This window comes from Centroberyx affinis, unplaced genomic scaffold (assembly GCF_046629955.1).
Source record: "Centroberyx affinis isolate AG114_WGS23_722 - 3 ecotype Tasmania unplaced genomic scaffold, CSIRO-AGI_Caff_v1 ptg000598l_1, whole genome shotgun sequence".
In the NCBI taxonomy this organism is placed as follows: Eukaryota; Metazoa; Chordata; class Actinopteri; order Beryciformes; family Berycidae; genus Centroberyx; species Centroberyx affinis.
Window position 1 is genome coordinate 152,501 of NW_027279235.1, and position 26,702 is coordinate 179,202.

Genomic DNA, 26,702 nt, shown 5'->3' on the forward strand with positions numbered 1-26,702 from the left:
TTTGATGTGTGCTCCTCAAAGACAGCCGTCGTTTGTGTGTGCATCACAAGAGACTGGAAATCTGCAAATTTCAGTTGTTAAATGTGTGCTGCTCAGTCGTTTCGTTGACTGCATTTACATGGGTTTACACTTGAGTATCCCGGTTATGATCGGGCTTTTGAAGTATCCCATTTTTGTGTTTGCGCATGTAAACATCATATCCCGATTTCAGAAACCTGGATAAGCCCTTATCCCAGTTTTGAGAAACCCGATTATGCTAGCTGGAGTACTCCGAAAGAAACCGGGATCCTGTTGCATGTAAACATCTTATCCCGGTTTCTGACTGCTGCCGACAACCTGCACAGGCGCGGCTTCAGCCAAGAGACGTAACAGAAAAACACAAACAATGGCGGCAACGAGAGCGTCTCACTTCTGGAGCGATGAGGAAGTGGAGTTTTGTCTTGCGGTGATGAAAGAATTAAATATACTTGGCAGTTTAGATGGGAAAAAGCATCGAAATGCTGACCTATTCAAGTCTGTAGTATACAGACTTACGTACAGTGGAGCAAGTCAGGTCACGGTGGAAAATACTAAAGAAACATTACTATGTGGTCAAACATCAAAACAAAAGAAGTGGCTCTGATCCAGCAACTTTCAAATTTTACAAAATTATGGACGAGATGCTTGGTCACCGTCAGTAATCAGTAGGGCTGCCCCCTAATAGTTGACCAAACCTTAGTCAATGAGAAGAATGTTCGACCAAGTTTTCATTGGTCAGTTAGTCGCAGAAAAAAAAAAAAAAAAAAAAAAGAAGGATTGATAGAGTAGGAATATCCGACCGCGAGGTCCGACAGACAAATTAGGTTAACTATAATTTAAACAAATATTCCAAATAATAATTACAATGAAATGAATCTACTGAGGCAAATTTATCTTTCTTTATCTGTCCATTGTTCACACTAAATCTTCCATCGTTTGTCAAAGAAACAGAAGCACATGGCTAATTATTATACAGAATGATGTCATCTGCATAATAATTAGCCATGTGCTTCTCCGGGTGCAAAGGAGGAAGATGGCTGTCGACCTCGCGGTCGGATATTTACTCTAACAATCCTTATTCCCTGGTTGGAATTCTGCAGCGTTCCATGCAGCAGTGATATTACGATGGTAGTGAGGGCTTAATCCCCTAAGAAGAACAAGCTACTCACATTTTCTTCATGGACGCACATGGTCTGATGTTTTGAGCAGTCGAGTGGTGTAGTTGGTAAGTTACCGGACGTCAGTTATGACAGCCATATACAGTATATATACACAGATGCTCCCAATCAACCGGGGGAAAGAGGGTGTGAAACATTAGGAGGCAGCAGGGCTGACTGATTGCAGGCCATGAATCTTTCTAACTGCAGGGAGAGTGTGTATTTTCAGAGTAATGGCCGTTTGTTTTCGGGATAACGGACAAATGGGCTTTCGGTCCAGTGGGACATTTTCGGACTATTGGGGTTTTGGAATAATGGGCCGTCGGGTCGGGGGCAGCCCTAGTAATCAGTAGCCGGGATACTAGTATTTATCATGTATACGGGGATATGAATAACCAGATTTCTCTGTGTTCCATGTAAACGCCATATCCCAAATATGATCAAAACCGGGATAAGCCTCATAACCGGGATACTCAAGTCCATGTAAACGCAGTGATTGTCTTTTATGATTGGAAAAATCTTTTAATGTGTCCCCAGTTTAAGACTGCTGTCTGACCCTTAACCCCTTGAACTCTGATTTTCCCCTTAAATTTCCCTTAAGAAGTTTCAAAGTGAGAAAAAATGTTTTTCCATAGTGTATGACAATGTCACATGCATATTCTGTATCTGCTCAAGTTCAAGATTTAGTTCCTTTATTTCTACAGCATCATCACAGTCTGTCTCAAAGGACTGATCTGAAAATGAGTCTAGATGTAACTGATCAAAAATCAAACATAGAACAGAATTATATAGAACAAACATCAGGAAGAGCAAGACACACAAAAACAGATTTTATCAAGACATAACAGCCTGCCTGTTCTACAGATCCTAACCTACCAGCACCAGACTCTTGAAGCATACAAGGAAAAACTTCCAAGAAAACATTATGAGCAGAAAAATGTTAGAAACCTTGAGTGGTCCGAATCCCAGAGGGACGGCTGAGTGGGGAATAGGTGCCAGGACAAACAGTGGAATGGACAATGACAATGACAAAAGACAACAAATAAGGCAAAGAAACAAAGTGGCGGAGAGATGGGGCCACAGTTGCTTGTTTCAAAGCTTCATTGAAGCTACAGCATGCTCCATTTTTTATGGCTGCACCATTACATCAAATGGAAAAAAACTAGATGTCTTTGCATCATTTTATGCACATTTCCATTTACACATTTCCATTTGGCATCTTTGGAAACCTTGGGATCTTGACCAGAATTTAAAATAAAGGTTTGAACAAAGCTTGGCCGTACAATATGTGTTGGATACTGATTGGACAACTTGTCATACCCCAGCTGTGGTTAGTCTAGTCCAGAAACTTTATTTATGTAGCACATTTCATACGGAGTGCATCACAATGTGCTTTACAAAAAGGAGAATCAAGAGCATATGTACATATACGTATGTACATATATAAACACATACATTCATACATACATACACACATACAGTACATATACAGTAAACAAGTGTGCAAGAAAGTTAGAAATGCAATATACTGTAGAAGAAACATGGAACAAACAGGAAACATTACATTGTACAGTAGTTCACAACTAATCTATATCAAAAGCTGTTATTTGTTTTTACATGAAACTAATGTTTCTCGGATCATCAGGCAGGGCGTTCCATTTGCTGGGACAATAAATACTGACAGCAGCTTCCCAGTAGTAGTAATAAGAATAATAATAATAATAATGATAATAAACTCTATTTGTGTTGCACTTTTCAAAGTGAGTTTACAGAGTGCTCAGTACTCTGGGTTAGACTAGTCTGAGTCAGGATTTGTCCCTTTGTAGTCTAACATATCATATAGCCAAACATCATTTTGATTATTGAGGTGAACACTCAGCAGGAGGAATCCACTAAAGGATTGTGACATTAAACCTTTGCAAACGAGAGAGAAAAAGGCCGATTCACAAACCATGCACATTGGATGGAATGTGCCACCAAGGAAAGAGTGACACACTGCGCCTTTGGTGTTCATGCATATTTAGTTATACATACATAGTTATACATATTACATATATTTCAGATGAAAACACCACCCCTTTTAGTGCAAATAAGGCTGATCATACATGCAGTTCACAAAGACAGCCTCTAATTGCCCCATTCAGTTAATGCCAACACAATTAAGACCTTCTGAAATCTGGAATTGAACTGTGGGAGGGATGCGATGCTTCCTGATGACAGTGGCAGTGGAGGCATCGCCAAGTACGACAATCAAACACGACATTAAACCTGTCACACAAATATCGCATTCAATACCTGCCATGGTCACTACTAACAACTCTCCATTCCGTTCTCTCGTATTTCCATGTTTAGGCTTGAGATCATTTATAGTTGTGCGGCTAGTTGCAGCTGGGTCGACTGCGGTTTGGTTGATTCTGTGGGCGAGTCTGTGCGATTTCTTGATCAGCATTATTTATTCAGTGAATCGGACGGTAACTCTGCACAGATAACGCTCGCAATTGATGGGTAATTAATGGTTTTATTAACATCCGTAATCCATTCTTTGTGGATTCCCCCCTCCGAGTAAATATGTATGTGATTTATAGTTTTCATTAATATTATCGTTTATTGTATTATCGTTTATATTATTGTGTTCTTTTATCTTTCTATTTTATTTTCTATTTGATTCTTTTAATGCAATGCATTTTGCTTGCATGCATTTTGCGTTCTTTTATATGAATTTTATCTTTTTATCTGTCTTTTATGTTCCTTCTATTGATGTAAAGCACTTTGAGCTGCATGTTGTGTATGAAAGGTGCTATACAAATAAAGGTTATTATTATTATTATTATTATTATTATTATTATTAATAAAGAAATTACTTGGATTTTATTGCTTGGATATTTATTTGCTATATTTTCTGATTTGATTATGTTGAATAATGAATTAGTCTGCAGGTCATGGACCTTTAAGAGCAGGATCAGGTGTTTTTCTTGATTGTAATAGAGCTGGCTAGTCATGTGGAATGTCATCATAGTTCCAGAAGAGTTTTGGCTGTTTGTGGAACCCAGATTTCAAAATAGGTGTTTCCATATTGTTCCACTCATTCAATCAATCTAAGAATTTACGATGCAAGAATAATGAATAACTAAATTGGATTTGCATTTTGAATAATGACAAAAAACATAGGTACAAGACTGTGTAGATAAAAGCCATAGCTCGGTAAAAGACTACAATTTCCATGGTACCATTTTCGATCCACCGGCCAACTCTCTGTGATAAAAATGTTTTTGTGCCGGATTGTAACAGAATTTTACAGGTTCATCAAGAGAGAACATAAGATGAACAGGTAAGATGAAATGTCTTTCAGACAGCTGTGCAGGATGTTAGCACACTACGAGCTGTTGCGGAGCGCAGAGCTAGCTGTGTCGAATCTGTGCTGAGGAGAGCGTGACAGTGGAACGAGTGTAAGAGCTGTTCTGATTGTGTGATTGGTCAGGAGTTGGCAAGACTTATGGTTATTGTCGTAGGTGTCATGGAAATGTATCTGACGATAAAATAGCTGATTTTTCAACACAGAGGTTGAAACATTTGCAATCATTAACTAGAATGCTGTCAGGGGCCGACAGCAAGGGTATATCCCCGAAATTCCCCAATCCTCGAAGGCCCCATTAAGTCAAATGTAATAAAAAGCCATTCAATAATCACACAGTAAGACTCCAGGGTTAATCTTCCCAATTATATTGGTTGTATGTCCCAACTATTTTTATTTTGTCAAATTTTTTTTTTTTCCTTCTGGGCTAATCTAAAGTTAATTATAGCTGCTGCGCAGCGGTGAGTCAGGCCGGGCATTTTGAGGAGGAAGATGAAAAATAGGAAGAGAAATAATTATTTAAAACTTCTTAAATTAAAAATCTTTGAAATGATGTGTCTCTAATCCACACAGCACAATGCCTAAGTAGACATAAGCATGTTCATTTTGCAGCACCCAAGGTTCGAATTCACAACCTTTGCCACCAATGGCAAGTTGTGATCATGTTGAGCTACCTGAGAAGTGGGATAATTAGAGGTGGCTTCACACTATGACTTAGCCAACCACCAGGGTGCATCATAACAGCTGTCCATGCATTTACAAGCAGATTTCAAACTAGTGTCAAATATTCAGTATTCAAGACAAAATTCTGAGACTTTGTATACTTCATCTAGACAACATAGAGATGTCTGTAATTTAGTTTTTAAAAAGATTGAGTGAAAAACTGATGTTTAAAGATGCTCTATTTCCATTGACTGCAATGGACCTATGTGCAAAGTTTTGTTTATTTTCATGCATGGGAAGGCAGATTTCCTTGTAGGAAGAAGAAGCAGAATAATAATAATAACATTGGCAAATACAAGAGCAGAGCTGCCCAGCCCCTAATAATAAGAATCAGACCAAAAACAAACAATATTCCCAGCTACGCTGTGAATACCTAATAATAATAATAATAATAATAACATTGGCAAATACAAGAGGGACCGGCAGCAGAGCTGCCCGGCCCCTAATTCTATTATTATTACTCTTAAACACTCCAAAATGAATGGATATAATCCTCTAGGGATTGTCTCCCCAATAATAAAGGGTATGTACCTTAACTATTTTTTTAACTCTCAATAATAAATTTAACTAATTAAATATAGCCGCTAGCGGCGATGGCTGGGTTCATGCCAGTACAGCAGCCAGAGCTGAAACGTGGAAGTTTGCATTAATGTCAATTTTGTCAGATCAGGCTGTTGAGCCATCAGACCCCAAGCTGTCAAGGTCTGATCCTGAAGAATGTAACAGCAAGTTGAAAGGTTCAGTATCCAACTTCGTATTGGCTTTACTGTGTTTAGCTGTACACTCAAAATGCTGCTGTTGGGCAAAATCTGGTCGGATCTTTATGGAAATTGGTGTGCATGTTCCAAATAAATGTTGGAACATGATTGCCAAGTTCCATAACGATTGGCGAAATACTGTTTGAGTTATAAGACAAAATGACATAGGCCATGCCCACTTACACAACGATGACCAATCTTCAGATTTTCACTAGGACATGGTCCTAGAGCATGTGTAACAAATTTTCGTGCCATTTTTCCTATTGGATTAGGAGATAGTTTTCTGGCACCCCCTATTGGTCAATATTTAAATGGCTTTGCACACATGTCCATTCATTATATGTGAACATGTTGTCCAAGTTTAATGATGACAATCTGTCACAAAGTTATAACAATTTAGCTTATAGGCCACGCCTCCTTCACAACTTTAAGAGTTAATATCTTCAAAACTACAGTAGATATCAACAATCTATGAACAAAATTGAAAGAGCATAGGACAATAGATGCTACTGACCGATTTTGGTGGTAATTGGTCAAACGGTGTAGGAGAAGATGTTAAAAATGTGTTTTTCAAATAATTAAAAATATCTCAAAAGTTTTCCAGGTGGACCTTGAGGGTCCTTATGGCAAATTTGTAGAGTACGGTTAGGTGGACATGTGTACCAAGTTTCATGTAAATCAGACAAACGGTGTGGGAGATACAGCCCTTCAAACTTTTTAGGTAACACTTTATAATAACCATCATTAATAAATGGTAAATTGATAGTTAATTAAACTTTAGTTAATAGTTATTTTACTGTTAACAAACAATTAAATGATCATTAATAATGTTTACTAATTATTAGTAATGCTATAATTTGTTATTTTATCATTCGTTTGTGTAATATAAAATCATTTGTTTATAAATTATATATTGTATCATAGCTTTTTACCCTTTTTACTGTCTCTTATCAGCTATGATACAATATATAATTTATAAACAAATGATTTTATATTACACAAACGAATGATAAAATAACATAAATTATAGCATTACTAATAATTAGTAAACATTATTAATGATCATTTCATTGTTTGTTAACAGTAAAATAACTATTAACTAAAGTTTAATTAACTATCAATTTACCATTTATTAATGATGGTTATTATAAAGTGTTACCACTTTTTATTTTTGACCTTTAATTATAGCGCCACCATCAGGCCGATTATAATCATAAACACATCAAAATCAATAGAGTTCTTCGTCTAGGGGTCATCAATGTCCATACCAAATTTTATAAGATTCTTATAAAAACTGTTCAAGTTATTGCGTTCACACAAAGGATCTGCGGTGGACGAGACGGCAGACGCGGCGGCGGGTGGGGTGAATCCATAATATAATTACAATTTCCCATTTGGCAGCATCATGTGACTAGCCAGCTCTACGCTAGAGAGCAAACAGTGTGGTGTGGTAAAACTAGAATGCAATAAATTAATTCTTTGTTAGGCCTAGATAAAAAGTAAGAATGTTTATTTTCTTTCAATAAATTTTGGCTTTTGAGAACATCGGATGGCTGTAACCTTTTGGAATTTAAAAAGCAAATCTGAAGCTTTAATTCCAAGCCATTACTAGAAGGGAAATTATACTTTACAAATAGCCAGGGTGAATGTAGTCCAGGTGTAGTCAGGGTGAGTGTAGACCAGGTGTAGTCAGGGTTACTGTAGTCCAGGTGTAGTCAGGGTTAGTGTGGTCCAGGTGTAGTCAGGGTTACTGTAGTCCAGCTGTAGTCAGGGTTACTGTAGTCCAGGTGTAGTCAGGGTTACTGTAGTCCAGATGTAGTCAGGGTTACTGTAGTCCAAGTTTAGTCAGGGTTACTGCAATCTCGGAAACCCATCGTCTATCCGTCTGACGACAGAGTAGACTCTGGGAGCGACAGCCAATATTTCGGGGTTTCCGGTGCAGCCAGCGGACATCCGGGCCAAGACTTCCTCTTCCGTGCGCCGGTCATTGTTTACAGTCCAATTAGCAACTTGAGACGCGACGAGTCGAACGTTTCTCCACACAAAACACAAACATCGATACTTTGTGTAGGTGTTTTAGGTCCAGACGACATTTCGGCTAATCTCTATTAACAGATATCTGCATATGAGACGTCGTCTCTCAACTCCGACTCCATTCTCACGTCTCAAGTTGCTAATTGGACTGTAAACAATGATCGGCGCACGGAAGAGGAAGTCTTGGCCCGGATGTCCGCTGGCTACACCGGAAACCCCAAAATATTGGCCGTCGCTCCCAGAGTCTACTCTGTTGTCAGACGGATAGACGATGGGTTCCGAGATTGGGGTTACTGTAGTCCCGGTGTAGTCAGGGTTACTGTAGTCCAGGTGTAGTCAGGGTTACTGTAGTCCAGGTGTAGTCAGGGTTACTGTAGTCCAAGTTTAGTCAGGGTTACTGTAGTCCCGGTGTAGTCAGGGTTACTGTAGTCCAGGTCTAGTCAAGGTTACTGTAGTCCCGGTGTAGTCAGGGTTAGTCCTGTCATATTGTAGTTGTAGTCAAGGTTACTGTAGTGAGTTATTCAAGTATAAGTCAGAGTTTGTCTAGTTGTAGACACAGGTAAGGTTCTTCTAGTCCACTAGTTGTCAGGATTAGTTCAGTAGTAGTCGTGGTTATTGTTAGTCCCGTTGTAGTCCGGTTAAGTGTAGTTGTAGCAGGGTTAGATTGACTTCATGTCCAGTCCAGGTGTTGCCATGGTGACCGTATAGTGTTGGTGTGCTGTGTGGCCAATGTGTCAGCTGGCTGCTGCTGTTTCTGTCATGGTGTTTGCCTTTGTTTCCATGGTGACATTGTTAATAACTGCTGTTTCTATTTATTCTGTTTTCATATCATTTCATTTTGCCTGTGATTTCTACACATTCTAGATCTGTATTTTCTACATATTCCATTGTAGTGACAGCCTGCTTCAATGTGCCTTATTAGAAGTATTAGTATTAACACTAGTAGTGATAGTAGCAGCAGTAATAGTATCAGATATTGTAGTAGTAGTAGCAGTACTATTTAGTTATCCTTATGTTTATTGTGTTGTATTGTGGTTTCATCCCAGCTGTTGATACTCTATCGTCTGTTGGCTTCTGCTGCAGGTGTATCGGATTGGTCCATATTTTTCTATTTTCTATTCTATTCCAGCTTTCTGTCATTTTGTGATACTGTGTGCTTATTTTGGTTTAATCTTCCTGCTGGTTTTGATTGGTTCTAACCAGTTCAGTCTATCTCCAGTTCTGTTACTGGTGTCAAAACCTGATTCACTGATCAGGCTTCAGGTTCTCCAGTGTGGGACAGATCAGGCTCTCCATCCATCCATTAGAGGTCCTATGGTGGATCTGTTTTCCAACCCACAGCCATCGACCCAAAAGAGTTGGGACATTGAGGGGTTGGGAGCTGCTGGAAGCCGTCATTGATTCAGTTGTTACTTCCAGGAACTTAAAGGATCAGGCTGGTGCTTTTTAATGCATTTCTTACCGTCAACAAATCCTATGAAAATAACAAAATTAGTGCTGAATTTGTTTTGCTAATAACCCGTCACAGAGCCATGCTGCTGCTCTGCAGCATATTTCATCATCACCATGCACCGGGCCGGCCGACTTTTTCCTCAAACAACTTAATAAGCCAGCTGTAAACACGTTTTCCATCTCAGGAAAGTAGTTCCGTAGCAATTACAATTACAATTACAATTTGACATTTGGCAGACGCTTTTATCCAAAGCGACTTACACATGAGATTTGCATACAACACAAGCAAGTTTCTAGATAGGAGAGAACAACGAGAGTAAGTGCTATAGAGCTAAGTTCTGGTCCAACAGGACAAAGGTGCTACGAGACAGTGCAACAAGCTAAGTTCTGGTCCAACAGGACATAGGTGCTACAAGGCAGTGCTATGAGGTAATGCATAGAGTGCATCAAATTTTTTTTTTTTTTTTTTTATGAAAGGAGGTATTCGCTAAAGAGCTGGGTCTTTAGCCTTTTCTTAAGGATAGAGAGTGATTCTGCGGATCGAATGGAGTTTGGCAACTCGTTCCACCACTGGGGAACCACAGAAGAGAAGAGTCTGGCTAGAGACTTAGGGCCTTGCTGTGGTGGCAGCACCAGGCGCCACTCCATGGCAGAGCGTAGTGAGCGGGAGGGAGCGTAGACCTGAATGAGGGAGTTCAGGTAGGTCGGAGCCGTTTTGGTTATTGTTTTGTAGGCGAGCATCAAGGACTTGAACTTGATGCGGGCAGCAACTGGGAGCCAGTGGAGGGAGATGAATAGCGGAGTGACATGTGCTCTTTTGGGCTGGTTGAAGACCAGACGCGCCGCCGCGTTCTGGATCATCTGCAGAGGTTTGAAAGTACAGGCCGGGAGCCCTGCCAGTAAGGAGTTGCAGTAGTCAAGGCGTGATATTACAAGAGCCTGTACCAGGAGTTGTGCTGCATGCTCAGACAGGTAGGGTCTGATCTTCCTGATATTGTATAGAGCAAATCGGCATGACCGAGCAACAGAAGTCACATGCTCCTTGAAGGTTAGCTGGTCGTCAATCATGACACCCAAGTTTCTGGCAGACTTTGTGGGAATGAGCTCAGTTGATTCGAGCTGGATACTGATTTGTTGTTGTATAGAGGGACTGGCTGGGATGACAAGGAGCTCAGTCTTTGACAAGTTAAGCTGAAGGTGGCGTTCCTTCATCCAAGCCGAGATGTCGGCGAGGCGTGGGGTCGTCTGGCGGGAACGACAGGAGGAGCTGGGTATCGTCAGCATATGAATGATAAGAGAAGCCATGTGAGCGGATCACTGCACCCAATGAGGTGGTGTATAATGAAAAGAGAAGGGGTCCAAGCACTGACCCTTGAGGTTCCCCTGTGGACAAGTAGTGGGATTTAGACACTTCCCCTCTCCAAGACACTCTGAAGGATCTCCCTGAGAGGTAGGACTCAAACCAGCAGAGGGTAGATCCTGAGAAGCCGAGCTCAGCGAGTGTGGAGAGGAGGATTTGGTAGTTCACCGTGTCAAAGGCGGCCGATAGGTCAAGTAGCAGTAGGACAGAGGACTGACCGGCAGCTCTAGCTGATCGCAGTGTTTCTACTACAGACAAGAGCGCAGTCTCGGTAGAGTGTCCGCGTTTGAAGCCAGACTGGTTGGGATCATACAGGCGGTTCTCAGAAAGGAATTCAGAGACTTGATTAAAGACCGCCGGCTCAAGTGTTTTGTAAAGAAAGGTGAGTAGTGAAACCGGCCTGTAATTATCAACCTGAGATGGGTTGAGTGTAGGTTTCTTTAGTAGCGGGGTAACCCGGGCTTGCTTAAAAGCAGTGGGGAACACACCCGCTGAGAGTGAGGAGTTGATGATGTGCGTGACTGCAGGGATAAGTGTGGGAGAGATGGCCTGCAGGAGGTTGGAGGGTATGGGGTCCAACGGACAGGTAGTGGGACGAGAGTCAAGTAGTAGTTTGGAGACTTGCTCCTCAGTGAGATGGGAAAAGGACAGGAGTGAGGTCCTGTTAGCTGGTGGCAGCAGACTGAGTTGGTCAGGCTCAGAAAACTGATTACTGATGGTAGAAACCTTATCAGTAAAGAAGGATGCAAAGAGGTCAGCCGTGAGCAAACTTGAGGGTGGAGGTGGTGGGGGTTTGAGGAGTGAGTTAAAAGCTGAAAATAATTTGCGAGCGTCCTTGGCGCTGCTGATTTTCTCCTGATAGTAAGTGGTCTTGGCATTTTTTAGATGGGAGGAGAATGCCGACAAGAGAGTTTGATAGTCAGTGAGGTCGGTGGGATCACTGGATTTGCGCCATTTTCTCTCAGCTGCTCTGAGCCCCGCCCATTGCTCTTTGATGACACCGGTGAGCCATGGGCTAGTGGGGGTTTTACGAGCAGGTTTAGATGAGAGTGGGCAGAGATTGTCTAGAGAGACGGCTAGTGAGGAGCAGACTGTGTCTGTAGCCTCATTGACATGGAGTGAGGAGAACTCTTTATGAGGGGGCATGGTAGCCGTGACCTCATCGGAGAGCCGGGCCGGTGTGAGGGACCAGAGGTTCCGTCTGAAGGAGACCATTTGCGGCAGAATGTGAGGATGTTCCGGCAAGGAAACCATGAATTGAACAAAGAAGTGGTCTGACAGATGTAGGGGAGTGACAGTCAGATTTGCCGTGGAACAGTTTCGAGTCAAAATCAAATCGAGTGTATTGCCCGCTTTGTGTGTGGGAGCGGTGGAGACCAGTTTGAGGTCAAATGAGGACAGTAGTGTAAGGAAGTCAGCCGCTTGGGGTTTGTCAAGATAGAGATTCATGTCCCCCATGACAATCAGTGGGGTGCCATCTTCAGGAATAGCTGAGAGTAGCATGTCCAGTTCAACAACAAAGTTCCCCAGTAGCCCTGGTGGGCGATATATGAAGACCACAAATAGTTTGACAGGAGCGGTAACCATGATTGCATGGTATTCAAAGGATGAGTTATTGCTTAGAGGAGAAAGTTTAGTGAATTTCCAGTCTTTGGAAATAAGGGCCCCTGTGCCACCTCCAGCCCAACGGAACGGGGTGTGTGGGAGAAAGTGGAGTCAGCTGAAAGCGCAGCTGGTGTGGCTGTGTTCTCTGGACAGATCCAGGTTTCGGTCAGGGCTAGGACCTGAATGTCGGATAGGTTTGCAAGTGCTTGGATAAATTCTGTTTTATTTACAGCGGACTGACAATTCCATAAGCCAAAGGAAAAAGCGGAGGAGGTAGCTGAGGCTTTCTTGAGAGAGTAGTGGTTCTCGGGATTGCGCTGTCTTTTATGACTGATGCGTTTTTTGCGGTTGCCGTGGATGACAGTGATATATTGATAGCACATGGTGAGTGCGAAGGGAGGCCAAGAGAGTAGCACAGAAAATAGTCCCCCGACGTAATGAAGAATTTGTTCCCATTTGAATTTGATTTGGTAAAAACTACAACAGCCTGACTTTTCATGGTAACAGTTAGCGATTTTTAAAATGTAAAAACTATGTCTTTGTGAGCTGTATTTAAAGGTTTTTAGCCTACAATTGGAGCCAATGACTTCCGGGTTGAAGGCTAAAAACGGTACATGGGAAGTGGGAAAGTAACAGGAGTAGAGCAAACGCATTGTTGATTTTGTTATTTTCATAGGATTTGTTGATGGTAAGAAATGCATTAAAAAACACCACCGTTATCCTTTAACATTTTTGCCAAGCAACGTTAGCAAGAACTCTGTTTTCCTGCGTGGACTTCTAGCTCTTTCCTAGAGAGTCATGTCCATCCCCGGCACCAAATTCAAGGACTGACATTTGAAAACCTCTGGGTGGTGCAGTGGACAATATGGGCTACAATTTTGTAAGGTCCTTACCTAGCCTAATGTTTTCCAGAAAAATAAATAAGTAAACACTTGCTGCTGTGCTGCCACATCAGTACCAGCAGTATATATGGCAATACAGAGATATGTTTTTAACCTTTTTAACTCAACACTTTTCTAGACTGCACACAGCACCTTACCATGTTTCATGTTTATTTTATTTTACATGTTTGCTGTTATTTGTATTAGTTATTCTACATTTGTTTTTAACTTTGTTTTTGATTGCTGTCTCTGTTTTGTGTTTGATGAGCCTAAAACAAGCCAAAGAAACATTTCCATGTTGCTTGCAACAATGGACAATAAAGTCTTCTTGAATATGAATGCACATGTCATTTCCTCAAGAAATAGGAAGCATGCACCACACGCCAGCAATGCTAGATAGACAAAATACAGTACAATACAATATACAGATTCACTGCAAATAAGAAATTATGTGCATTGCATTATGTTAACATCTAGACATCTAGATGTTAACATCATAACATCTATCTCTGACTGACTCTAACTGAATTTAACTGACTTTTCTTTATACATTTTCTAGATATTTAATGTGGATCCACAGAATCAATGTGACTTTGCAAATTAATTTAAAGAGCAAATATATTATTAAAATTTAAAAAATGCTGAAAATTTCGGGGGCATGGAAGTGGCATTGGCGGGGGGGGGGCAGGACAGAAGCTGCCTGACCTCTAATGACTCCAACCTTGGCTATTAGTTTGGCATGACCACTAGCCAAATACTGCGGCTGCTAAGCCTGCTCATTCTAAACCAGCCACTCAGTCTGTCTGAACCTACTGTGGCTACTGGCTGGCCAGAGTGGCTGCTAGACTGGGGGAAGGGGTGGGACGAATCTTGCTAAATAATCTGAGGAAGATTTTCTCCAACCCTCACACTCTTGTCTCTTCTCCTCTCCTTCCCTTTCCTTTCCTTTCCTTCTTTCCTCCTTTCCTTCTCTCCTCCTCCCTACCTTCTCCTCCTCTGTTTGCTCCTGTGGCTCCTAGTGCTGATAGAGATGCAGGATGAAGAGTTCAGACAGAAGAGCTCCCCAGGTCAGCCTGGTGCGCGCGCACACACACACACACACACACACACACTCACACAACTACTACTACTGTAGTAAGTACTGCTGCTACCAGCTCTTCTGAATCTAGTACTACTAATCTACTAAACACTGTGCTACTGTGCCGGTTTCCATGGAGATGGTTTCTATGTTGCTGTCAGTCTTTCTTTTCATTTACTGTTTTTAGGAGGAGTCCATAGCCTTACAGTGTTTGTGCCGTGTTCCACCCATTTAGTTGTAGTTTCCTGGAACTGCTGTCATCTGTCTACTGTGAAGGACTGTGACATCACTGTATTATCACTGTGAAGTCATACAGGACGTATAATCCTGTGTTCACTGTGGAGCTTCCCAAGAGTACCAAGTTAGAGCAAATCCTAGTCTGGATTGGACTAAGAGCAAGTTAGTTAGTCATAGAGGTAATTGGAATAAGGACAAAGAGCAGCTGTGTTTCTACCTGGCTGCGGACGCCGGTGCTGCCCTAATTACTGTGGACATTTGTGGCACCCATGGCCCCATCTCTCTGCCCCATCATGCTTCTCTTTGCCTCATCTGTTTTCTTGTGTCATTGTCACTGTCCATGTTAACTTACTGTCCATTCCACTGTTTGTCCCGGCACTTATTGCACGCACAGCCATCCCTCTTTGACTCGGCCCGACCAAGGTTTCTTCCATTGTTTTCTTAATAAAGTTTTCTTGGGAATTTTCCCCTGCATGCTGTGAGGGCTGGTGGAGCCAGGTAGGTTAGGTAGGCCTGCTATGTCTTGCTAAACCTTGCTATAGTGTGTCTTGTGCTTAGTTTTGCCTCCTTGTGTTTGTTTTACATCACTCCTCTATGACTGATTGTTGATCAGTTAGATCGAGTTAGGCTCATTCTCTGTAAAGAGACATGCTTGTGATGAAGGGCTGTATAAATAAATGAACTTGAACTTGCACAGAATGTCCTAGTCTGGATTGGACCAAGAGCAAGTTAAAGCAAGTCCCAGTCTGGATTGGACTAAGAGCAAGTTAGAACTAGTCTTAGTCTGGACTGGACTATGTGCAGATTAGAGCTAGTCCTAGTCTGGATTGTATTAATGGCAGATTAGAGCTAGTCCTAGTCTGGATTGGACTAAAAGCAAATTAGAGCAAATCCCAGTCTGGATTGGATTAAGGGCAGGTTAGAGCAAATCCTAGTCTGGATTGTAATAAGAGGAAGTTAGAGCTAGTCCTATTCTGGATTGGACTAAGCGCAGGTTGTAGCAGGTCCACACAGCTGGTCCTACCTACAGTTGTGGTTGTTCGGATCATCTGATTATCAGTTGACCCAAACAACCACCAATCACATTTGACCAGGCAGTCCATTTAAAATACTCCTCATTCATCCCTGTGTTTCCTACCCACCACAAGTCCTGATACATGCTGCTGCTGACTGGTTGTGCTGCTTTCTCTGTTGTTGTTATCACTCAAAATATTTCTACATGGATCAGTATTTGCTTGTGATGAGAAGTCTTTCGTGTTGCCATACCTACTGCCTTATGCCCAAGATGTCTTGCTTTGAGCCCTATGAAGAATCTTTGGAGGCAGAAAACCGTATTTTGGATGCTAAAAAAAATCCCGGATATAGAAGTCAGAAGCTTGGAGAGCTTGGTGACAGCACCAGTACCACCTCTATCCAAACCTGCCATCAAATACAGTGTACAGTCATAATTTTGCCTCCCCGAGTGTCTGGAACAAAATTTCAGTTCCTGGTCGATAATGTCCTGGATCAAGAAAATACTGCTGTTCTGCTTGCCTCCTACTGGCTCCTACTCGCTCCCCACTGAATCTTCAGCATGCTGCTTGGATTCATGAAAGCAGCAGAGCCTGTACCACCAAATACAACTGTACCATTTGTGCAATTATGGTTTTATCTTAATGATGAGAGTGTTCCTCACTGAATTATTGATAGATCATTGTAAAACCATGAGTTTAATGCTTTAATATCTCAACAATAACAATGGCAACGATTACAAGAGAAAAAAAAGACATTTAACATTTCAGTCTAAACCGCTGCTGGACAGATCTGGTAAACCCAAACAGTGAGGGTTTAACTCAGAACAAGACTCGGTTCAGACAGCTTTCATCTCTCAGATCTGAGCTTCTCCTGCATCCAGAGGAGGTTGGAACATGGAGGGTGAGGTTAGGGTTAGAGGACTAGAGGACTGGGGGACTGGAGGAGGACTAGAGGACTGGAGGACTAGGGGACTGGAAGACTAGAGGACTGGGGGAGGACTAGAGGACTGGGGGACTGGAGGACTGGAGGACTGGAGGACTCCAGCAGGGAGGGAGGCTGTCCAGCTGAAGGAGGTCTGCTGGCTGGTTGGTATGAAGTTCTCGTCCTTCAACAGAGATGGAAAATGAGAAAGGCTGCAGGAGAAGGCAGAACATCAGACTGTTCTCAGCAGAACATCAGGCTGTTTTCAGCAGAACATCAGACTGTTCTCAGCAGAACATCAGACTGTTTTCAGCAGAACATCAGGCTGTTCTCAGCAGAACATCAGGCTGTTCTCAGCAGAACATCAGACTGTTCTCAGCAGAACATCAGACTGTTTTCAGCAGAACATCAGGCTGTTCTCAGCAGAACATCAGACTGTTCTCAGCAGAACATCAGGCTGTTTTCAGCAGAACATCAGGCTGTTCTCAGCAGAACATCAGACTGTTCTCAGCAGAACATCAGGCTGTTTTCAGCAGAACATCAGGCTGTTCTCAGCAGAACATCAGGCTGTTCTCAGCAGAACATCAGACTGTTTTCAGCAGAACTTTGTCAGAACTCCTGAACCTGACAGACTGTCTGGAGCTGGAGACTCTGAAGGCTCTGAGTCTGCTCAGAGGTCAGAGGTCACTGAGGTTAGAAGGAACCAGCTGGACCAGATCCTCCTGAGATGATGAAGGATCTGGATGTTGTTGGGCTGTCGTCATGGAAACGCCTCCTCAATATCAGAAACAGCAGCTTTGGACTGGCAGAACACTGCTCCACCCATGTATGTTTCTAATGCAGTTAGACAGACAGACAGACAGATAGAGAGACAGACAGACAGACAGACAGACAGACAGACAGAGAGAGAGACAGACAGGCAGGTAGGCAGGCAGACAGACAGGCAGGCAGTGTGATGTGTCTGTTGTTCTTCCAGAAGCCAGCCTGCCAGGAGAAGACATGGCGGACGACAATAAGAGCTGCCACTGTGAGTTCGTCCCTCAGGATCTGACCCCGGGGTTAAAGGTCACCATCAGAGCCATCTGGTAAGATTCTTTCAGAAATCATTTTATTTTTAATCAGTTAATCTGCTCATTTATTCATCCCTTTATTTAGCTGTCATTTATTTGCTTGTTTGTTATTCTGTATTGAATTCATTCAGATTTTTATTCACATTATTTTTTGTGTTTTATTTATTTATGCTCACCCCAGGGGTTAAAGGTCACCATCAGCTGTTGGGTAAGACCAGTTAGTTTGACCTCTAGTTAGACAGAGAGTCATTTCATCTGTTTGTTTGTTTATTTACGTCATGCTGATGTTTTTATTTAAGTTCAGTTTGGATATTATGTTACCAGTTACACTGGTCTCCATGGCAACCTCAGGACACATTATCATTATTATTATTATTATTATTATTATTATTATTATTATTATTATTATTATTATTATCCATCCTATAGAGCAGTGGTTCTCAGTCAGGTCCTCAGGTTTAGAGTCCTGCTGGTTTTCTGTCCAACCAGCTAGTTAATTGCAGTTAATTGCCTTCACCTGTGGTCCAGGTATAAACAAGTCTGATTAAGATTAAGATCAAGATTAATTTTTATTAACTTTATTGATCCCCTAGGGGAAATTTGTCTGGAATGAAAAGCAGCAGGACTCTGAAGACTCCCTCCAGATTGTCAGCCCAAATATGATTTTTGTCAGATCCAGATTGGAATAAGATTGATTTTATCAAATCTGAACAGCAAAAAAACACATGGAAACTGATTTTTGCAAATCAGATTTAAGACACATCTGTATGTGGTTTGAAACGATTCAGATTTCTACAGATGCGTCTCTAGCCACTCAAAACTTTCAAACTGTCCTTCCGTCACTCACAGTGCGACAGAAACTAAAACAAAGTGAACAGCAGCTCCTCCGCCGGGGAGTTTGTCTGCTGAGTTCTGGAGGTTAAGATGCAGCTTTTTGTTTTGGTTCCGTATCTGAAAAACGTGCCGTCAGTTACCGTACGTACACGTGCCGACGTCGTTACCACGGCAACCAATGCTGCCTGAACACACAAATCCCACCTGCTCAACTTGCAAATGACAGTGTGGACAGTCAGAACTAAAGATCAGATTTGAGAAACAAATCGGATTTGCCTGCAGTCCTGAGGACCTGATTGAGAACCACTGCTGTAGATTTTTACTATAGAGAACTACTGCTCTATAGGTACCAGGGTTATTAGTAGTACTAATTAGTAGTAGTACTAATTATTAGTAGTACTAACCCTCAATATAGAGAACTTCCACCAGTTTAACAAGGTCAGAGTTTCTCTGTGATCGCTGACCATGTCAGTCCGGCTGAGTCTCACCAAGCTGGTTATCAGCTTTCCAATCAGTTATGAGCGCGCTCACATGTAAGGGGCGTGGTTTGTCACAAATAGCCAATCACATGCGACATGGACAGATCCAGAAGATTTAATATGACATAAGATGAAAGTACTGATCTCTGTGGGGAAATTAGGTCATTACCGCAACAAAAGCAACATGATTCAGCGGGAAAAGGAAATAGAATAAGCATACAACTAGAATAATAAATAAGCAATAAAAATATTAGGAAATAATCAAAAAATAAAAGCAATAGACTATGAATAACTGTGGGATTATGTTAACATATGCTGCCAATAATTTCAACATGTTGAGCAGACTGTTAAAGTGGGAAGTATGGAAAAGAAATGGATCACTAATATTCGTGTTTCATTTCATCCTTCAGGAAGAACAAACTGTAACGAATAAATATTGTATAAAAAAAATTAAAGTAATTCTGCTGCTGTCGAGGCTGCAGGGGATTACTGGAGGAAAACTGCAGATAGTGTAAATGTGTAAATAAATATCTCATCACTGCTTGTCATTAAGACACAGTATTCATACTTTCCATTGATCCAGTATTGATCCAGTATTGTGTCATCTCATTCAGGCTGTGAAAAGATTTTCGCCTCATGTTCCCCAGAGCTGCAGTGATGGAATATGGGATCAATATATTGGACCAATCACTCTGGGAATCATATGAAAGAATTTCAGCACTTAATATACGACAGTAAATTTCATTGATTATTGATAACCATAGTTAACTAATGTACGATATCAGCTATTAGATAGAAGCCCTCTTTAATAGACCGAGTGGACAATTTAATGGACATTCATTATCTCTAATCTAATATAATATAATAATCTAATTTAAATTAATCATCTTGGAAAACAAAGGTGTTGCCCTTATCTATGAATTCAATAGTTTCCCCAGTACAGTTCTTTTTATATCTCATTCATTTGAATGCAGAGGTTTGAAGGTTATTTAAAAACCTCCACAGGATCCTGTCGTGGAGTGGTGATGTTAGGGTTAGGAGGCAGGCTTAATAAGTTTGGATCCTGAACAGCTTGAACCGAAGCTGCTCTGCACCCTCAGTTACCATGGTGACCAACCTGCCATAAAGTGAGCCACCTTCGTGAGACCGAAAAGCCACAGACCAAAGTTAGCTTCCAACTCCCTTCATGTGACAGCAATGCTAATGGATCTGTTAGCAATGCTAATGCATCTGTTAGCCGAGCTGGTGGATCTGTTAGCCAAGCTAGTGGATCTGTTAGCCGAGCTGGTGGATCTGTTAGCCAAGCTAGTGGATCTGTTAGCCAAGCTAGTGGATCTGTTAATGATGTTAGAGATGTTAACAGCGAGCTAACTGAGCTGACATGAAACAACATGTTGACTGTAAAGAAGAAACTGTAGACTAACTGGAACTATCAGACAGGAACAGGAAGTGACATCAGAGTCACCTTATTCTGCTAGCAGCCCAGATCCACCCAGAGAGATATATCTCACCTTCCTGTTTTCACTCATATCTTTGTCCCTCTGTCTGTTATTCTTCCTTTCTCTTTCTGTCTCTCTCTCTCTCTCTCTCTCTCTCTCTCTCTCTCTCTCTCTCTCTCTCTCTCTCTCTCTGTCTCTCACTCTCCCTCTCTCTATCTCTGTCTCTTTCTGTCTGTCTGTCTCTCTCTCTCTCTCTCTCTCTCTGTCTCTCTGTCTGTCTCTCTCTGTCTCTATCTCTGTCTCTCTCTCTGTCTCTCTCTATCTCTGTCTCTCTCTCTCTGTATCTCTCTGTCTCTCTGTCTGTCTCTATCTCTGTCTCTCTCTCTGTCTCTATCTCTGTCTCTCTCTCTCTGTATCTCTCTGTCTCTCTGTCTGTCTGTCTCTCTCTCTCTCTCTCTCTGTCTCTCACTCTCCCTCTCTCTATCTCTGTCTCTTTCTGTCTGTCTCTCTCACTCTCCCTCTCTCTATCTCTGTCTCTTTCTGTCTGTCTCTCTCTCTCTCTCTCTCTCTCTCTCTCTCTCTGTCTCTCTCTCTGTCTCTCCCTCTCTCTATCTCTGTCTCTATCTCTGTCTCTCTGTCTGTCTCTCTCTCTGTCTCTCTCTGTCTCTCTCTCCCTCTCTCTATCTCTGTCTCTCTGTCTGTCTCTCTCTCTCTCTCTCTCCCCCTCTCTCTCTCTCTGTCTCTCTCTCTCTGTCTCTCGCCCAGTATCATGCGGTTCATGGTGTCTAAGAGGAAGTTTAAGGAGAGTCTCCGTCCGTATGATGTGATGGACGTGATAGAGCAGTATTCAGCTGGACACCTGGACATGCTCGCCCGCATCAAGAACCTCCAGTCCAGGCAAGACCCCTGACCCCTGACCCCCGACCCCCGACCCCTGACCCCTAACCCCCGACCCCTGACCCCTAATGTCGCTTTTAGCTTCAGTGAAGATAAACTCACGGCCTAAATAATGGAGTTCTGGATTGTTTTAGTTTTATAGTCAGTTCTGGATTGTTTTAGTTTTATAGTCAGTTCTGGATTGTTTTAGGGTTTTATAGTCAGTTCTGGATTGTTTTAGTTTTATAGTCAGTTCTGGATTGTTTTAGGGTTTTACAGTCAGTTCTGGATTGTTTTAGTTTTATAGTCAGTTCTGGATTGTTTTAGGGTTTTATAGTCAGTTCTGGATTGTTTTAGGGTTTTACAGTCAGTTCTGGATTGTTTTAGTTTTATAGTCAGTTCTGGATTGTTTTAGGGTTTTATAGTCAGTTCTGGATTGTTTTAGTTTTATAGTCAGTTCTGGATTGTTTTAGGGTTTTACAGTCAGTTCTGGATTGTTTTAGTTTTATAGTCAGTTCTGGATTGTTTTAGGGTTTTATAGTCAGTTCTGGATTGCTTTAGTTTTATAGTCAGTTCTGGATTGTTTTAGGGTTTTATAGTCAGTTCTGGATTGTTTTAGGGTTTTATAGTCAGTTCTGGATTGTTTTAGGGTTTTATAGTCAGTTCTGGATTGTTTTAGGGTTTTATAGTCAGTTCTGGATTGTTTTAGTTTTATAGTCAGTTCTGGATTGTTTTAGTTTTATAGTCAGTTCTGGATTGTTTTAGGGTTTTACAATCAGTTCTGGATTGTATTAGGGTTTTACAGTCAGTTCTGGATTGTTTTAGTTTTATAGTCAGTTCTGGATTGTTTTAGGGTTTTACAGTCAGTTCTGGATTGTTTTAGTTTTATAGTCAGTTCTGGATTGTTTTAGGGTTTTATAGTCAGTTCTGGATTGTTTTAGGGTTTTACAGTCAGTTCTGGATTGCTTTAGTTTTATAGTCAGTTCTGGATTGTTTTAGGGTTTTACAGTCAGTTCTGGATTGTTTTAGGGTTTTATAGTCAGTTCTGGATTGCTTTAGTTTTATAGTCAGTTCTGGATTGTTTTAGTTTTATAGTCAGTTCTGGATTGTTTTAGGGTTTTGTCCTGTCAGTTCTGGATTGTTTTAGGGTTTTATAGTCAGTTCTGGATTGCTTTAGTTTTATAGTCAGTTCTGGATTGTTTTAGTTTTATAGTCAGTTCTGGATTGATTTAGGGTTTTGTCCAGTCAGTTCTGGATTGTTTTAGGGTTTTATAGTCAGTTCTGGATTGTTTTAGGGTTTTACAGTCAGTTCTGGATTGTTTTAGAGTTTTACAGTCACAGCGGGTTGATGTTTTGTCCAGTCAGCTCTCTCTGCTTGAAACCCGGAGTGTCTTGGGTTTAAACTGTCTTCACTATCCTGGAGCTCGGAGTTTGAACTATTCTGTCTGTTGACTGGCAGAGTGGACCAGATTGTCGGCAGGGGAACACCAATCGCAGACAAGGACCGTCCCAAAGCAGCCAGTGAGGAGCTTCCTGAGGACCCGAGCATGATGGGACGGCTGGGGAAGGTGGAGAAGCAGGTAACCGTTAGCAACCAGTCTAACTGTTAGCAGCCAATCTCTGAACCCATCGTCTATCGGTCTGATGACGATTAGACTCTGGGGGCGACGGCCAATATTTCGGGGTTTCCGGTGTAGCCAGCAGACATCCGGGCCAAGACTTCCTCTTCCGTGCGCCGGTCATTGTTTACAGTCCGATTAGCAACTTGAGACACGAGAGTCGAACGTTTCTCCACACAAAACACAAACATTGATACTTTTTGTAGCCATTTTAGGTCCAGATGGCATTTCGGCTAATCTCTATAAACAGATATCTGCATATGAGACGTCGTCTCTCAACTCCGACACCATTCTCGCGTCTCAAGTTGCTAATCGGACTGTAAACAATGACCGGCACATGGAAGAGGAAGTCTTGGCCCGGATGTCCGCTGGCTGCACCGGAAACCCCGAAATATTGGCCATCGCCCCCAGAGTCTAATCGTCATCAGACCGATAGACGATGGGTTCCCGGATTGGTTAGCAGCAAACACCTAAACACCTGGAACAGTAATATACAGCGCTCACAGTGTTGGTCAATATGATTTAATTTGCCAAACTTTATATTTCTGGTAGAACCACAAGAAGAACAGCAGTCTGTACCTGTTAGCATCAGGACCATTCTCACACTGACTGACTTATTCATTCCAAACAGGAAAACAGCATCAAAACAATGATCAACATTGAATCATGTAATATTTGTTAAAATGTTTTTTACCTGTCATCTGTTTAATTTTCATGCTTGAATAATCATTACTTCAATGATCATTTTTTATCAGTTGCAACATGAGTCACGACTCATGCTGCTGGTTTTCTCCACGCAGCCTCATTTTCAATTTGAAATTTGTATTATGTTAAATAAGTATGTTCTTTACTCTGTCTGGCCAGTCTCACCCCATCACCACCTGTCTGTCTGCTCGTGTCCCCAGGTCTTGTCCATGGAGAGGAAGTTAGACTTCCTGGTAAACATTTACATCCAGCGAATGGGAATCCCTCAGGCCGAGACAGACGCCTACTTTGGTTCCAAGGAGCCTGACCCGGCCCCGCCCTACCATAGTCCTGTAGACCATCTGGAGAAGAGCCAGTCCATCTCCAAGATCCTCCAGTCAGTCCCACTATGATGAAACATTCACTGTTTATAACTCTGATATAAAGCCAGTGCATTCCAAGGTCCTCCGGTTGGAGCCGGTCTAGATATAGTAGATATAATTGTGGTTGTGTGTTGTGATTATCTACCACAAACGAAGACAGTCAACGTGGGTCCAGCAGCTTGGGCCAAAGGTTGATGATCGACTTTGTAGTCTCATCAGACTGGAGGTCAAATGTTCTGGTGAAGAGAGGAGCTGGGGGGGGTTCCATCTCATAGATGTCCCAAACTCTTTGTTTCTATAAATGATATGTGGGAGTGACAGGTTTTAGCCAGCTGATAACTACTGTGAGCTGGATCTGTAATTGTAAACCTTCTGGTATCAGTCCTAGTGGGGCCTCTCTTGGATTTTGTGGGATGTCAAGATGAAAGACCTCTTATAGGGCTTGATGTACCTCATTCCAGAATGGACTTAGCTCAGGGATTTCCCATGTTTTGAATCCAACTGGCCATTCTCATCAGCTTATAGGTGAATGAATGCTGTTGATTTGGCCGATGTACAGCACATCCATAGCAGCCAGCAATGTCTGCGTCCTCTGTGGTAATCCGGTTTGGATTTCCTAACAATAAGGAGTTCCTGAATAGTGTAAAAGAAAAACTCGGCTGTGTGCCGATTTTGCCTGGTGTTACATTTACAATTGTAAATTGCGAGCAGTCTCGATCTTGATCTTGGTCTCGTACTCTTTCAGTCTCGGTCTTGTCTTGGTCTTGACCATAAAAAGTCTTGGTCTTGTTTTGGTCTTGACTGAGATGGTCTTGACTACAACACTAATATCTAGCTCATATACAGGGGTGTATCACTTACACTTGGTATCTTATAGTAAATTGCGCCTTATTCCACTCTGTAGGAGATTGCATGATGGTATCTGAGATAAGTGTGATACACCACTCGCTCTGTAGGAGCTTCCAGTCCTCCCAGTCCTCACCTGAGGATGACTACCTGTCCACTCCTGGTGCAGCAGCTCCCTACCAAGCTCCACCACTGATGTCAGAGTCAACTAGGGATCTCATTGTTAAAGTGGCAGTCAGCCTGAAGCTCCAGATGGTGGACTGTCTCTCCAGTCAGCTGCTGATTCTTATCTGCCCCAGTCTGCAGTGGGATTCTGTGAACACTGGGCTGAGGCACTGGGATGGTTCCTCTAGTCCAGCCTGTGAACTGGTTACATGCATGAGCCATCATTCATATGTTGGCATGTTGTTGACGTGTTGTTGATGTGATTTTGGTGTGTTGTTGACATGTTGTTGATGTGATTTTGGCGTGTTGTTGACATGTTTTTGGCGTGTTGTTGATGTGTTGTTGGCGTGTTGTTGACATGTTGTTGATGTGTTGTTGGTGTGTTGTTGACATGTTGTGTTGTTGGCGTGTTGTTGACGTGTTGTTGTTGTGTTGTTGGTGTGTTGTTGACATGTTGTTGTGTTGTTGGCGTGTTGTTGACGTGTTGTTGTGTTGTTGGTGTGTTGTTGACATGTTGTTGGCATGTTGTTGATGTGTTGTTGCCGTGTTGATGTGTTGTTGGCGTGTTGTTGACGTGTTGTTGATGTGATGTTGATGTGTTGTTGACATGTTGTTGACATGTTGTTGATGTGATGTTGATGTGTTGTTGACATGTTGTTGACATGTTGTTGATGTGTTGTTGGCGTGTTGTTGACATGTGTTTGACGTGTCCTGCAGGGCATGTCCTGGTGACCATGTGGAGAAGAGTCGGTCCATCACTAAGATGATCAGGTCCACCAGCTCAACCGGACACAGGAACTACGACCCCCCCTCCTGCCCTCCCTCCACCTCCTGGCAGCCAATCAGCTCCCAGCTCCACCAGCAAGCCCCACCCCCTCCCCAACGTAGCCACGGCAACACTCCGAGTCCAGTGGGCGACGGGTCACTGGTTCGACTCCCACCACCTCCTGCTGGAGAGAGACACAGTGGGGGCAGATCTCACCGCCACAGCACCGGAGAGAGAGGAGGAGAGAGAGGAGGAGAGAGAGCTAACGGAACAGGAGGAGGAGGAGGAGGAGGAGGAGGAGGGGAGGAGGTGAAGCCGGACAGCGATACTTCCATTTCCATCCCATCCGTGGACCATGAGGAGCTGGAGCGCTCCTTCAGCGGCTTTTCCATCTCTCAGTCCAGGGAGAACCTGGACTTCCTCAACAACGGCTTCTACTCCTCCTCCAACCTGGGAGGAGACCACCGAGGAGGAGGAGACCACCGAGGAGGAGGAGACCACCGAGGAGGAGGCACCTCCCGCTGCGCCACCGTCCGGCCCTACATCGCCGAGGGGGAGTCGGACTCCGACTCGGAGCTCTGCGCTCCCTCGCCGCATTCTGACCGGGCCTGGACCAGCACCAAGTAGAACCAGACAGGAGCCAGACTGGAAACACCTGGAGAACTGGACAAACACCTAAAGAAATAAAATGTGAGTTAAAGGGACGAAATATTAGCAAAGGGACGGAGCATCAGATAAAGAATTAAAACACCAGCTTGACAGACAGTTGACCAATAGAAGGCATGAGCTCCGAGTGAAAGATTATGGGATTGTGACAGACTGAGTGTTTTTACTGGAGTCACATTTTCTTCCTGTGAATGTTTTAACCTGTAAAGCAAATGTTTGTTCTCACTGTCACTGATTGGTTAACTTGTGGGGCATTCTCACACACGATTGGTTGGCTCACCAATT

General features: G+C 42.6%; 1 protein-coding gene across 1 annotated transcript in view; it reads left to right on the plus strand.

The window, feature by feature from the left end:
- LOC139643411 (potassium voltage-gated channel subfamily KQT member 2-like) overlaps nt 1-26,378 on the plus strand; it is a 61,562-nt gene extending 35,184 nt beyond the window's left edge. The window contains 6 exon segments of the mRNA XM_071518549.1: nt 14,360-14,407; nt 17,567-17,675; nt 21,178-21,309; nt 22,748-22,868; nt 23,813-23,988; nt 25,703-26,378. Of these exon segments, the coding sequence (XP_071374650.1) occupies nt 14,360-14,407; nt 17,567-17,675; nt 21,178-21,309; nt 22,748-22,868; nt 23,813-23,988; nt 25,703-26,378 (1,262 nt within the window).
- Nucleotides 26,379-26,702: the final 324 nt, after the last annotated feature.